The 15,391-nt window shown below is 34.8% G+C and overlaps 1 protein-coding gene across 3 annotated transcripts in view; it reads right to left on the bottom strand.

Moving 5' to 3' along the window:
* Positions 1-15,391, bottom strand: part of LOC126886732 (apoptosis-stimulating of p53 protein 2) — a 953,306-nt gene that overhangs the window by 12,067 nt on the left and 925,848 nt on the right. For all 3 annotated transcript variants that reach the window (XM_050653743.1, XM_050653745.1, XM_050653744.1), the window contains 3 exons: positions 13,727-14,042; positions 11,750-11,943; positions 6,352-6,778 (listed from right to left, as the gene is read on the bottom strand). In XM_050653743.1, coding sequence (XP_050509700.1) covers positions 6,352-6,778; positions 11,750-11,943; positions 13,727-14,042 — 937 coding nt within the window. The remainder of the gene's footprint in view (positions 1-6,351; positions 6,779-11,749; positions 11,944-13,726; positions 14,043-15,391) is intronic.

Genomic DNA, 15,391 nt, shown 5'->3' with positions numbered 1-15,391 from the left:
GTTTTCGTGGTCTGACCGTTCCAAATTTTTAACGTGTTCCACAATTAAAACTTCCCCTGTTCCAGTGTTCCCATATATCAAAGTTTGTTCGACTAGACACCCTTAAGCTAATAACAAAATTTCAGCTTGCTATTAATCAACTTTTTTTTCATACGCGGGATCCAGACCTACACCTTTTTCAAATTGCGCAAGTTGTATTATTAATATTAATGTTAATAAATGAAATATGAATATTTTGACGTTTCACAATTTGACAATTCACTTTTAACTGCAGTGCCTTAAAAATTTTAAAGCACTAGTGCCTTAAAGTAGCATTTTCAACGCTCCTATGGAGTCCTAAAAATTGCATTTTTAACACGTTTGTAGAAAAATATATTTAAAAATACTAATATATTCTTTCCACACCTTTTCTGGACTGATACATACATAAATTAAAACATTTTGAAGTATAACTTCAAAAATATAATATGAAAAATATTTAAAAAGGCAGTATAACTATTAACTAACCTTTGTTGTTTCTCTTCCCACAAATTTTAAAACGCAACAACCATACATAACCAAACCGTCAACCGTCCAAACCACAGCTGCGCTACAGCTGCCATATTGGATAATTTTTGACATGTCATTTGAACATCCAATCAGAACAAAGTTATAATGCGCATGCGCCCGGATCGTAGGTTTTAACATATAAAAATTCACCCTCATATCGCGCGTAAAGAAGTATAACTTCAAAAATAGTTCGCTAAAATTATTATCACGGTGAATGACAGGACGTGAAATGCAATTTAGATTTCCCTTGTCGAGTATTTCGCCACCCTGTTATGCTTTATTTTTCCAACTTAAAAAGCGCAGAGGATAAATAATTTCGAATTTTATTTCCTGACTTATTAGACTTTTGATTCCTAGATGGTGCTATTAGCATCTTTAGTAATTATTTTGATAATTACCCGGAAAGGATGAAAGGATTTGATTTCAAAGTAAGTTACCAATCGAAGTAGCACAGAAAACGACAATAAATATCGTCTCTATACCACCAGATTGACAACAGGTGGAATACTATCTTTGGTTACAACCTCCCGAGATTTTCAAAAATAATCATACAGGATGCCGAGGAAATTAAGATGAGAGAATTTTATATAATTCACAACTCATCTGCTCAGCGTGGTAAAAGCTCCAACAAGAAAGATTCTTTAATACTCAAACAAAAGAGTAAATGAATTAAAAATGTATAAACTTTCTCAATTTCTTTGCAACACGAAAATGCAGCAGCTGCATAATACTATGGTCAAATCTGAGAGTACAGGGAAGAGTCTATACCGGTTTCGGGGGTTGTTTTCCCCTCATCAGTAGTCCCATATCCTCTCTCAGATTCTTCCACGTACCAGGGGCGGCCCGTCGGGGTAGGCAAGGTAGGCGCCGCCTACCCTCTTCAAATGTAGTACAATAATATAAATTATTAATATAAATTACTTATTTCAAAATTGTAATTTATAAATTTTGACACAATATCTACAATAAAATAGCAAAAATTATCCAAATTATTTTTAAAAATATCCAAAAAATTTTCTCCGTAGTTATAATTATTGTACGCTCCTTGTAGTATCAGTAGTACTGTATAGATTCTATATTCTCCTTGGTCAGGCACTCGGGAACGTAGCCTGAAATAGAACGACGCCAACACCGAATTGACGTGCGATCTCTCTCTGTTTACGCGAGCAGACCTGCATAGCGACCGTATTCTACGATTTTGAACGGGCGGATAGGCACAGAGTCTTATAGCCGGACCTACAAAATTTTATCAGTTGCTTCTCTTGTGTCTTGTGAAACTGTTTTAAAATAATTGTTTTTTGATTTTGGCTGTTATTAGTAGGTTAAGTATTGAATAAAACTAGGTAGGACAATTTAAATTTGTTTATGAAAACTGAATAATGTGTTATTAGATTATATAGATCAGCGGTTCTCAAACTGTGGTACATGTACCACTGGTGGTACATTTAATTTTTTGAGGTGGTACACAAAACGCAAAAACAGCCAAAATCAGCACCACTATTATAGTTAATTAGATCACCTAGTTAGATATGTATTTCAGTAAGGTGGTACCAAAAATAATAAAAAGTATTTGGTGGTACATGACGCAAAAAGTTTGAGAACAGCTGATATAGATAATTAAAAATTTAAAGCGAGGTTAATTGTTAACTTATCAATTTATTCGAATAGTAAATTATTTTTTGATACATAAATAAAATAAGTAATATTTGACGTTGTTGAAACGTAGGTGTGTTAGTTTTATTGGTGGAAAAACTTTAGTCATCGAATATGAATATTTTAAACGATGTAATATGCAGTTTGATCGAGACGCCGTTTTCAAGGCGCCAAAATCAAGAAAGATTAGTAATTATTTCAATGGGCCGGCCTTTAGAAAATTTAACAATTTTATCCACAGATAAGACAAAAGACAATCAACCATTTTCGAGATCGTTTAAAACAATATGGTATGAAAATCATAAATGGCTAAGCGGAAGTTATTTTAAAAATTCACTTTTCTGTTGGCCTTGTTTGTCTGTTGCTCTCAAATTTGAAGCAAAATGTTTGGGTGAGTCAGGGATATTCAGATTTGAAAAATTTATCAGCTAGTGTAAAAAAACATGAATCTTCGAAAGAACATTTAAACAATTGCTTAGATTTAAAACGGTTAGAAAAAATAAACAAACTACTGACAGTGCTTTCGCTGGACATATTTCTCTATCTAATAAGATATATAATGAAGAAGTTGAAAAAGATTGAAGAAGTTGAAGAAATTGATGTTACAATTCTTTTAGCAAAACAAGAACTTACATTTCGCGGTCGTGATGAGAGCCATAATTCTTCAAACATGGGTAATTTTAAAGAAATTTTTAATTTAGTAGTTAAACGCGATCAGGAAATCCAGGATCATGTTAAAAAATAGAAGGGGTGTTCACGGGTTTGTCAAAAACAATACAAAATGATTTAATAGATTGTCTTGCCGATTACGTAAAAAATGAAATTTCAACAGAAATTAATGAAAGTCAATTTTTTTCTATACTAGCTGACGATACTACTGATATAACCGAAAAATCACAGTGTACTTTAACAATCCGTTTTGTTAACAAAGTTGGTCAGGTAACAGAAAGATTTTTAGGGTTTTTTGATGTTAGCGATAATAGATCTGCAGACGCTCTATATAGTTTAATTTCAAACGTGCTTGAGCCATATGATTACAAAAATAAATTAATTGCTCAATTTTACGATGGTGCCAGTGTAATGGCTGGCTCTTTAAACGGATTACAATCAAAAATTAAAGTAGATGCTCCAAAAGCAATTTTTACACATTGTTGCGCTCATAGATTACATTTAGTATTGCAAGACGGCTCAAAATGTATTACAAACTGTAGGATATTTTTTGTCGCCTACCCGAAGTATATGTGTAGCCTACCCGCATACTGAGGTCACGAGCCGCCACTGCCACGTACCACACTTTAGGCCCTTCCGAATTGCAAAGAAAGAAAAGTCAATGATTAACTAGGGCTATCTACCGAAAAACAAAGTAAGTTATCAATCGAAGTAGCACAGAAAACGACAATAAATATCGTCTCCATACCACCAGATTGACAACAGGTGGAATACTTTCTTTGGTTACACCTCCTGAGATTTTCAAAATTTATAAATCATACAGGATGCCGAGGAAATTAAGATCAGAGAATTTTAAATAATTCACAACTCATCTGCTCAGCGTGGTAAAAGCTCCAACAAGAAAGATTCCTTAATACTCAAACAAAAGAGTAAATGAATTAAAAATGTATAAACGGATGAACTAGGGCCATCTACCGAAAAATTTGATTTCAGTTCAGTGCCTCTACCCAGGTGCACCGATGAGGAAACGGTTATTCTGAAAGACGCATAAGCACATAGTAGAGGCTCTGTACTGTAATCAAATCTGAACCATCTTTTCTTTTCTTTTAGTTTATACTTTATTCACCTTTGGTGGATATTAAAAGAAATAGTTCGCTAAAATTATTATCACGATGAATGACAGGACGTGAAATGCAATTTAGATTTCCCTTGTCAAGTATTTCGCCACTCTGTTATGCTTTATTTTTCCAACTTAAAAAGCTCAGAGGATAAATAATTTCGAATTTTATTTCCTGACTTATTAGACTTTTGATTCATAGATGGTGCTATTAGCATCTTTAGTAATTATTTTGATAATTACCCGGAAAGGATGAAAGGATTTGATTTCAGTTCAGTGCCTCTACCCAGGTTCTCCGATGAGGAAACGGTTATTCCGAAATACGTATAAGCACATAGTAGAGGCTCTGTACTGTAATCAAATCTAAACCATCTTTTCTTTTATTTTATTTTAAAAATGGTTTATGCTGGTTCTTAGGTGTCAACGCCCTTCGGTAGGGATCTATGGAGGAGTATCACCAAGACGCAAGCCCTTATCCGTTGCCGTACCGCTCCTCCATAGGCCGATCAGACGCCAGTTTATTCCAGACCAAGTCGTAGATTCTATTGAATTTTATACTACGGCGTTGGTCTTTTATTAATTTCAAATGACCTGGCTGAGACTCGAACCTCGATCGCAAATCCACTAAACTTGTCGATCAACTGCGTCTCAGCTAACTGGGCCGTCTAGACCGACCGCATACCAAGATGATGCAAATATTAAAAGAGGTAGAAATTAACCGAGATCTGAAAATATATACACTCACCGGCACGAAAAACGGACACCCCAAAAAAGGGTCATTTTTGATGTCTCGTATCTCATAAACCTGTTGTCCGATTTAAATAACTGTTTTAATATGTTATAGTCTTATTCTTTAGCAATATCGCTGTAATAATATTGTTGCTAGACAGGTAAATTTTCATTGTATACCGGGTGTACCAATCAAACTGGGTTTTCCCTCAATTTTCACAACACCCTGTGGAATATTCTAGCCTTTAAAAAATATTGAAATTAAAATCCAACTATAGCCCCAGGTTTTCTTAACATTCTGTTTTTTATTTATTCGCCTATGCTGGATAATAAAAAAGTTAGGGACTTTAACAACTAGCCATGTTTTTTATCAATACAGGGTGTTTCTAAATAAGTGCGACAAACTTTAAGGAGTAATTCTGCATGAAAAAATAATGACCGTTTGCTTGATAAACCTATGTCCGCAAATGCTTCGTTTCCGAGATGTTGAATTTTTTCTTACAAACTGACGATTTATTTATTGCTCTAAAACCGGTTGAGATATGCAAATGAAATTTGGTAGGTTTTAAGAGGTAGTTATTGCGCGTTTTTTGACATACAATTAAAAATTTTATATTCACCATTGGCGTGCATGCGGGTAATATGATAGGGTAATATGACCCGTATGCACGCCAATGGTGAATATAAAATTTTTAATTGTATTTGAAAAAATGCGCAATATCTACCACTTAAAACCTACCAAATTTCATTTGCATATCTCAACCGGTTTTAGAGCAATAAATAAATCGTCAGTTTGTAGGAAAAAATTCAACATCCCGTATCTCGGAAACGAAGGATTTGCGGGCATAGGTTTATAAAGCAAAGCGTCATTATTTTTTCACGCAGAATTACCCCTTAAAGTTTGTCGCACTTATTTAGAAACACCCTATATTGATAAAGAACATGGCTAGTTGTTATAGTCCCTAACTTTTTTATTATCCAACACAAGCGAATGAATAAAAAACAGAATTTTAAGAAAACCTGGGGCTATAGTTGGGTTTTAATTTCAATATTTTATAAAGGCTACAATATTGCACAGGGTGTTGTGAAAATTGAGAAAAAAACCCAGTTTGATTGGTACACCCGGTATACAATGAAAATTTACCTGTCTAGCAACAATATTATTACAGCGATATTGCTAAAGAATAAGGCTATAAAATATTAAAACAATTATTTAAATCGGACAACAGGTTTAGGAGATACGAGACATCAAAAATGACCCATTTTTTGGGGTGCCCGTTTTTCGTGCCGGTGAGTGTAGAAACATTGCTGCAATCAGACCCCAAACCTCAGAATTTAAGGCGATCCTTTCACCGAATACGTGAAAATCATGCGTAGATTGAGGCAAGTGTGTATTTTATCTCTACTCTAAATGCATTTTTATCGAAGCTTTGCACGAAACTGAAAGAGGCATTTTACTAAACGGGAACCGACTACACAACATCAGGTATGCAGATGACACAAACCCTTGTGAACAAAATCGCGTATTGCAGTCAACAATATGGACTCAATATAAACATAAAGAAGACTAAGATAAAAAAATTAAAGACTTAAAGTAGATAAAGATAAAGACTTAAGTAAAAAAATTAACTTACTTGGTTTAGTAATAAGACTTTCCAACTTCTTTCCCAACAGCTTGTCCTCAAAAGCTTCGCTGAATGGAACGACAGGTGGGGGCACCACGATGCTATTGTCCTCGTTCAAACCTTGCGTTTGTCTCGGCGGCGGTTTAATCGCCGGCTTCGGAGGCAGTGCTGGTTTCGGTACTTTACTAGCTGTCTCCGGAGTGTTACTCAAAGGAGTACTACTACTCTGCGGCGGTGATAATACTAGCGAAGGAGAAGATTGCACAAGGTTGTTGCTAGTACTTGTATGGTTGTAGGTGCTGCTAGAAGTAGATGTGTTGCTTATAGATATAGTTTGTGGTTCGACAGGTTGAACCTTGATGGAGTTGGTTTGATACACGTTCGACAAAAGACTAGTGTGGTGGACCGATGTTGGTGCAACGCTGCTAATGGGTTTCTGAAAACAAAAGCGTTGTAAATTAAATTTAGTCGGCGGTGTTAAATTGGGAAAGGTTTCGGACAGCCTAAACCTAATACTACCTTTAAAAACAAACTATGAAATAGATGAAGCCATACAAAACTTTAACGTAATTATACAGGAAGCAATCTGGCAAACAACACCCCTAAAACACGACGCTCATGAAACAAGAGCTACCAAGCATAATCAGACAAAAAATAATAGAAAAACGAAATTTAAGAAAAACATGGCAAATAACGGAGGCGCCTCAGGACAAAACCAGACTCAACCAGGCTACACTTCAACTCAAAACTCTCCTAAATAACTACACAAACGATGGGATTAAAGAATATCTTAGCAATCTATCAGCAACAGAAAGTACAGACTATTCTCTATGGAAGGCTACGAAAAAGTTTAAACGACCTCAATCAACCAACCCTCCTATTCGCGCAGAAAACGGCGAATGGGCCAAAAGCAATAAAGAAAAATCAGAAGTGTTTGTAAAACATCTCACAGATGTCTTTCAACCTTTCCCTGCTGAGATAAATCAAAACTTTGAAGCATCCATCCAACAACTTTTAGAATTTCCATTCCAGTTAGAACTTCCACCGGAAAAGTTTAAGGTAAATGAAGTGATAAAAATAATACAAATCTTAAATCGAAAAAGTCCCCAGGCTTCGATCTTATAACCAGTAAAATTATTAAACAACTACCCAGGAAAGGAATTGTGTACCTCACTCAATTATTCAATGCAGTATTAAGAACCGCATATTTCCCTCTCCTCTGGAAAGTCGCAAAAATTATAATAATTCCCAAACCAGGTAGACCTCTGGAAGATGTCAAATCATATCGACCCATAAGCTTACTGCCGATAGTGTCAAAGATTCTAGAAAAACTGATACTCTCAAGAATTCAACCACTCCTATCAGATCGAGAACTAATCCCTGCAAACCAGTTTGGATTCAGATCCCAACACGCAACCATAGAACAGGTTCATCGGATATGCAGAAATGTTAATCAAGCATTGGAAGACAAAATGTACTGCACTGCCGCCTTTTTAGACATCTCGCAAGCATTCGATAAAGTCTTGCACACAGGCCTTCTATACAAATTAAAAAAATGCTTCCTCTTACTCACTTCCTAATTTTAAAATCCTACCTCCATAACCGTTACTTTTTTGTACAACATAGATGAGCGCACGTCTCTATTTCCAGTTGGATCCGGAGTTCCACAGGGCAGTGTTCTGGGGCCAGTGTTATACCTATTGTACACAGCGGACTTACCAACAAACTTTCAAATCACGACAGCTACATATGCAGATGACACAGCAGTGATGTCAGTACATCAGGACCCACGGGTAGCTTCTCAACTTCTGCAAACCAGCCTCAACAAAATGCAAACTTGGCTAAAACGGTGGCGTTTTCAAACAAATGAAACAAAAATACCAAGTTTTTTGTAAAATGAAACAAAGTCGATTCATATTACCTTCACAAACCGTAAAGGTCACTGCCCGCCTGTATATATCAACAACCACCAACTAAATCAGCAAGCAACTGTCAAATACCTTGGAATGCACTTAGACCAAAGATTAAACTGGAGATATAATATATATATATATATATATATATATATATATATATATATATATATAAAAATAAATAAGCAAAATCATTGGCTAATACTCGTAAAGTGAATGTGAATTTAGTTGGAAATATATAAAATGATGAAGGGTCATCATTCCATACATTTCTGTGCAACTATATACACCGGTGTTTCGGCCTATTTGGGCTTCGTCAGTATAGTGTAGCAAGTTAAAAAAAGTTGTTTGTTAACTTGTAAAAGGATTACTACAGGAGCAAGGTTACCAATTTTGGTCAGGTTGTTAGAAGACCCGCAGTCGCAAGGCTACAACTAACATTGCCAAGGAGGTAAAGCTACCTGAGGAAATGAAAAGCCATAACATTATTAAATAAAATGATGTTGGATAATCGAGTACAAATATAAAAATAAATAAGCAAAATCATTGGCTAATACTCGTAAAGTGAATGTGAATTTAGTTGGAAATATATAAAATGATGAAGGGTCATCATTCCATACATTTCTGTGCAATATATATATACTGTATATAGTTGCACAGAAATGTATGGAATGATGACCCTTCATCATTTTATATATTTCCAACTAAATTCACATTCACTTTACGAGTATTAGCCAATGATTTTGCTTATTTATTTTTATATTTGTACTCGATTATCCAACATCATTTTATTTAATAATGTTATGGCTTTTCATTTCCTCAGGTAGCTTTACCTCCTTGGCAATGTTAGTTGTAGCCTTGCGACTGCGGGTCTTCTAACAACCTGACCAAAATTGGTAACCTTGCTCCTGTAGTAATCCTTTTACAAGTTAACAAACAACTTTTTTTAACTTGCTACACTATACTGACGAAGCCCAAATAGGCCGAAACACCGGTGTATATAGTTGCACAGAAATGTATGGAATGATGACCCTTCATCATTTTATATATTTCCAACTAAATTCACATTCACTTTACGAGTATTAGCCAATGATTTTGCTTATTTATTTTTATATTTGTACTCGATTATCCAACATCATTTTATATATATATATATATATATATATATATATATATATATATATATATATATATATATATATATCAATCGGTTTTAAAACGTCTTGCGACGTTGTCCGATGCCTAATTTCCATGACATTCTATCATCCCATTGGCCCTCTCTAAGATCTCTTGCGCTCATCGCCTTCGTTACTCCCTCTCTCCAAGATTTCTTGGGTCTTCCTCTCTTTCTGCGGTTTGGTGGTACCCATTGCATAATTATTTTAGGGAGTCTTGAGTTATCCATCCTCTGGACGTGTCCGTACCATATCAGCTGTTTTCTTTCTATATCTGTTGTTAGAGAGCCGTCAACCCCCATTCGCTGTCTTAAACTGGAGAACACACATTTTTATAAAGCGTAAACAACTTGGTGTCACATTACATAATCTTTACTGGCTGATTGGTCACAAATCATCACTTTCGATGAAAAATAAAGTACTTGTCTACAAAGCAATTTTGAAGCCAATATGGAGTTAAGGGATCCAACTTTGGGGTACTGCATCAAACTCCAATATCGAAATCTTGGAGAGGTTCCCGTCGAAGGTTCTTCGAATAATCACAAATGCCCCATAGTATGTTGCAAATAATATTATTAGACGCGATCTAGAAATTGCAACAGTAAAAGAAGAACTGTAAAAGAAGAAATTACTAACTTCGCACAGAAATACGAAGACAGACTGGCACAACATCCAAATGTACTAGCCAGAAACCTGATGAGACAACCAGTCAGAAGAAGACTTAGACGAAATACACCTAGTGATTTACCATCGCGATTTTAGTTATATGTGTCGTAATTCCCAGAGACAAACAATTTTATATCTATGTAAAATATTTGTAAAGAAAATTATTAATGAATCATTTTCTCCAAGTCACCTACACTAGTGGTCACAACATTTACTCATTGTAACTTGTTTTACAGATTGTAAATAAATTGGGAGGTTAAATAAAAAAAAAGTCGGCGGTGATATGGAATTGCTTTTTCCACCTACCTCTACCGAAAGTATACTTTTCCGGACCTGATTGTAGGGAGCAAAGTTGTACTTTTCCTCCCTAGGGAGGAAAATATTTTTCCTCCCTAGGGAGGAAAAGTAAAAGTGACGTCATGATATTTCATTCATGAAATGTAACTTATTGACGCCCTGTACAATATCTATTTTCTATTACGTAAGTTTCTATACTTTTAACGTTTATTTATAAAACACTCTGTATTTTGCAGAATGGTAAAAAACAGTAAATTGTTATTTTGATAACAATGTTTACATTATTAATTTGACTTATATTTGACAGTTGACAGTTATATTGTACGTACTTGTTAGTTTTAGTTCTAATAAATTTTGTTGGTTAGTTACATAAATAAATTAAGTAAAAATGAAAACATGACTTGTTATTTGAGGAAGGTGGAAAAACCATATGTATAACATGGGAGTAAAGTGCCTTTTCCTCCCTTGAATGATTACTGCCCTCCGCTACGCGTCGGGCAGTAAACTTCATTCTCGGGAGGAAAAGTAGCCCTTTCCTCCCTTGTTATACAAATAGCTATTTCTTGACATCTAGCCTGCGCAATCGCAGAAATCGTTTCATGTTTCATAAACTACTATATATGTTTTTGCAAATGCAGCAAACTCATTATTTTTAATTGCCAATGCAGAGCAGGAATGGAGACAGGAAAAAACAGTTGTACAGTAAGGGAAAAAAACCCTTACTGTATAATATAATATGTATCCAAAAAATGTATATAATTTAGGCAGAATTAGGTCGTTACAGAAGGTGTTGTTTCTATAATCACAAACAAAGCGAAGGTTGATTGATAGAGTTTGTTTGGGTAACCTCGCAAGTAAGTAACGATACTCACGTACCCTTTACTTTCAAAGTCCAAAATAAAGAAAGATATAAAAAGCTCGAAGAGGGGTAAAATATATTATTATTAAGATTACTATTACAGTAGCAGTCGTGCGATATGGGTGTCTGAACGACCACCCCGCGAAACAACATCTTCTTAACCTTACGTTTAGGGATGTTGTAAACTTTAACTAAAAGTATAGTTTAGAGTCCGTATTTTCCTAAGTTCCGATAGTTGGCTCCCTTTCCGTCCCTTAAGGACCCAACACGACACAGTAATAACGAAATCTTCAGATGAAACTGTGAAACTGTCGGAAAAGCCAAAAGACGAAGAAATGCGGAATGGTATGATGATTAATGCAGAACTGCAGCAGAGGAAAAATAACAAGCCAGACTTAACAAACCTCAAAGAAACTCTCCTGCAAGGTCTGAAAAATCTGCTACATTTCATGTGTTTTATATCTATAGGGTGAATGTCAATTCTTTATATGTATTACCTGATATGCAGGTGTCAAAGTGCTGGAACTAGACGGGGCTATTTCTCGTTCTCGTTCTCTGTGGTCTTCACTACCATTAACTACAATATCCTTGTTATTCTCACTATTCGTTTTCAATAAGTCGTGTTGATTTAGAGCCGTTGCTATATTTCTATTCACCATGTATAGTGGGGCGCTGTGTACAGTCATGTGACCTAAAACAGAATATTATTATGGTAAAAATAAATCACAATATAAGTAATTTTTACTTCAAGATATGTGGAGAATAAGGTTCAGCAAAGAGTTATATCAATATTACCAAGAATATTATAGCAAATTATGCAAAAATACAAAAATTGCGCTGGACAGGCCACCTTGTAAAAATTTTTAGATTTAATGGAAGAAAGACATCAATATGAAAACAAAAATAATCAGATGTACAAAAAAGTGGATAAACAAATAAAATACGAAACAGATGAAAGTAGAATATAATGTGGTTTTAAAGTTATTAAAAGATAATATTAAAATGGCTTTAAAAACACAGCAAACATGGCAATTCAGTAGGTCTAGACTAGACCAAATCCAAGTAAAAAGCTTAAAATGCATAAATGATGAAATCTTAGACATTATTGTAGACTTATTTAGCACAATATAGAAAACTGGACATATTATACCGAAACAATGGTCACTCTCAACCTTTTGCATTATCCCTAAAAATACAAACGTTAAGACTGCAGTGAATATCGAACAATATCACGATCAAGTGATGTTCTCAAATTATTCTTGAAAATAATACATTGTATAATTAAAAAACTGGAAGAAGAAGTAGATAATAGTCAGTTTGAGTTCAGAAACGGACTAAGAACCAGAGAGACTTTGTTTGCTCTTACTGCGATAGCTCAAAGATTCATGAATGTGGATGTGAATGTTTGTTAAGTGTCCAAACAATTAATCCAAATTCTAAACACAAAAAACACACAAAAAATATTTAAGAATAATAATAAACCTTTACTGGAATCAAAGAGCACAAATTGTAATATAAACAAACCCAGTTCAGAAATGGAAATCAGGAGAGGAGTTAGACAGGAATGTATTATGTTATTAACATATTAACATTTAGGGCCGGTTGTTCGAACGCTAATCAACAATGATCACTATCAAATATTTAATTACTGTGAAAACTGTCAATGTCAACTTTGGTTGGGTTGCTAAAAACATAATTGATTACAATTCTGAGACTATAATCAATTAATATAACAATAATTATTAACATAATTGATAATAAATCTCATAATTTTAATTAATTATGTTTTCAGCAACCCAAACAAAGTTGACATTGACAGTTTGGTGACAGTAATTAAATATTTCATAATGATAATTGTTGATTAGCGTTCGAACAACCGGCCCTAAATGTATATAGTGAATCAATTTTTGATGAAGCATTACTATCTTCTGAAAAGTGAAGAAATAATAATTAACGGAAGAAGAACTATTAACAACATAAGAAATGCAGATGACACTGAGGGTAAAATCTCTGAGATGTTACCTGTTTTTGATACTACAATATAGACTTGAAAGCTGGACATTGTAGCAAGAACACATAAATAAGCTACAGTCATTTGAAACGTGGTATTACATAAAGATGCTTGGAATATCATGGACACAGAAGAAAACAAACACGGAAGTATTGCGAGAAATGGGTAAAGAATACGAAATAATAAACACAATAAAAATAAGAAACTAAGAGGAGGAAGGAGTGTAGGAAGAAAGAAAGTGTCATGATTGAAAATTTTAAGGGACTGGTTTAAATGCAGTTTAATAGAACTCTTCGCGGTAGCAGTAGATAGGGTATAGATATTGATGATGATATCCATCCTGCACTTAAAGAAGAAGAAAAAATACATCACATGAATAACCTCACAGTAGCAGTGTCACATATATAACATACAGATAACTTTTTACCATCTCCTCTTAATGATAAATTGACAAATCTGTTACCTGTGTGCATAATAACATTCTCGTTAGTAGCGTCTATTTGTTCTTCGTTGTTTTTGAGATTTTCCTCTTTGTTCGGCTTATTCGCGTTGTTCATGATGAGGTTCACCGTGAACTTCGTATTGTAAGGAAGCGTTTGATATTTGGGGTCCGTTTTCGACGCCGGGAAATCTTTGTGAAGCTCATTTTCGTCGGTTTTGGGAGGATACAGGTTTGGTAATTTGCTTCCCACGTCTTGGGACTCCAAGTTCGATTTGGGGGAGTCTTGGTCCTTCTTCATATAGTATACTGGTTGATAAGGGTCATAGGTGCTCTGTAACTAAAAAAAAATAGTGTAATAAATGGAACAAAATTATAGTTTAGTATTACAAAATTAGCGACCGATACTAACGAAGATACCAACATTATGTCTCCACTCCTGTTCGGGAATCCTTATTATTTCTTTATTTTATATTGAATATCTTTCTAGTATTTAATTTATATCGGGTAGAATAAGTTTTTAGATAATTTAATAATTATATTTAGTTGCTTTTCTCTGCCATCTTTTAAATGATGCAGAATAACCTTATGTAAGGTAGGTTCGCCAAATAAAGCCCGGTTCCTAATAAAGCCCACTCGCCCTTATTCCTCAGGATGGACAAATAATGGCAGTATGCTGCAATGTACAGACGCAGTAGAGCCATCTAGGTGCAAATTGTTACACTTAGTTGAGCAGCGACGCGATCTGTCGCTTTTATATGATCATTCGTTTACAGTGGTCAATGGGTAAATATCCAATCTAATAATGAGGTTAGTATGCTTTTGTAATTTAATACGATTATGAGTGCGATTTTTTTTATTCTGCATGACATTTGTGTACTTATTAGTTGTACTTTCATAGTACCTGAATCACCTTATGTTTATTAAAACGTAAATAATGGTAATGTCTAAAAAACATTGATCACCTACAGTATTCCTAATAAGGCCCGGGTGGGCCTTATTAAGACTACGGGTGGGCCTTGTTAAGACCACTACAATAACACGTTTTATAAGTTTTTAACTTTGTTTCAAAAAGAATACTAAAAAGCTTAAGATGCCTAGAGCTTTATGGACTGAAGAACAAATGGCTTTGGCCTTCCAAGCAGTTAAAAATGGGATGTCAGTAAGAACAGCCGCCAAAGAATTTAATATTGCCCGTCGAACACTTAGGAATCATTTGCTTAGTGGAAAAGCGGAAAAGAAACTTGGGCGCCCTTCATGTTTAACCCCCCAACAAGAATCTGAGTTGTGTGGAAGAATTTTTAGGCTAGCTGACGTTGGAATGCCTCTGACATCATCAGTGATAAGACGTTCTGTCCATGAATATTGCCAAAGAAATGGCACATATGCACCTTTTATCGATAAAAACTTAGCTGGTCGAAAATGGCTCAAACTTTTTTTAAATCGACATCCCGAAGTAGTTAAAAGAAAATCTCAATTCATGAATCCAGCTAGAGCCGCCAAATTAAACAGATTCATAGTCAATGACTATTTTGAAAAGCTACGCGAAGTTATGTTGAAGCTTGATATCCTGCAAAGCCCTCAACGCATTTTTAATATTGATGAGAAAGGTTGCCGCCTAAACCTTCATAAATCACAACAGGTATATGCTCGTAAAGGTGTCAAACGAGTTCATTTGATTTCGCAAGA

This window comes from Diabrotica virgifera, chromosome 6 (genome assembly GCF_917563875.1).
Source record: "Diabrotica virgifera virgifera chromosome 6, PGI_DIABVI_V3a".
Lineage (NCBI taxonomy): Eukaryota > Metazoa > Arthropoda > Insecta > Coleoptera > Chrysomelidae > Diabrotica > Diabrotica virgifera.
This window is presented reverse-complemented; position numbering and strand designations above follow the sequence as displayed.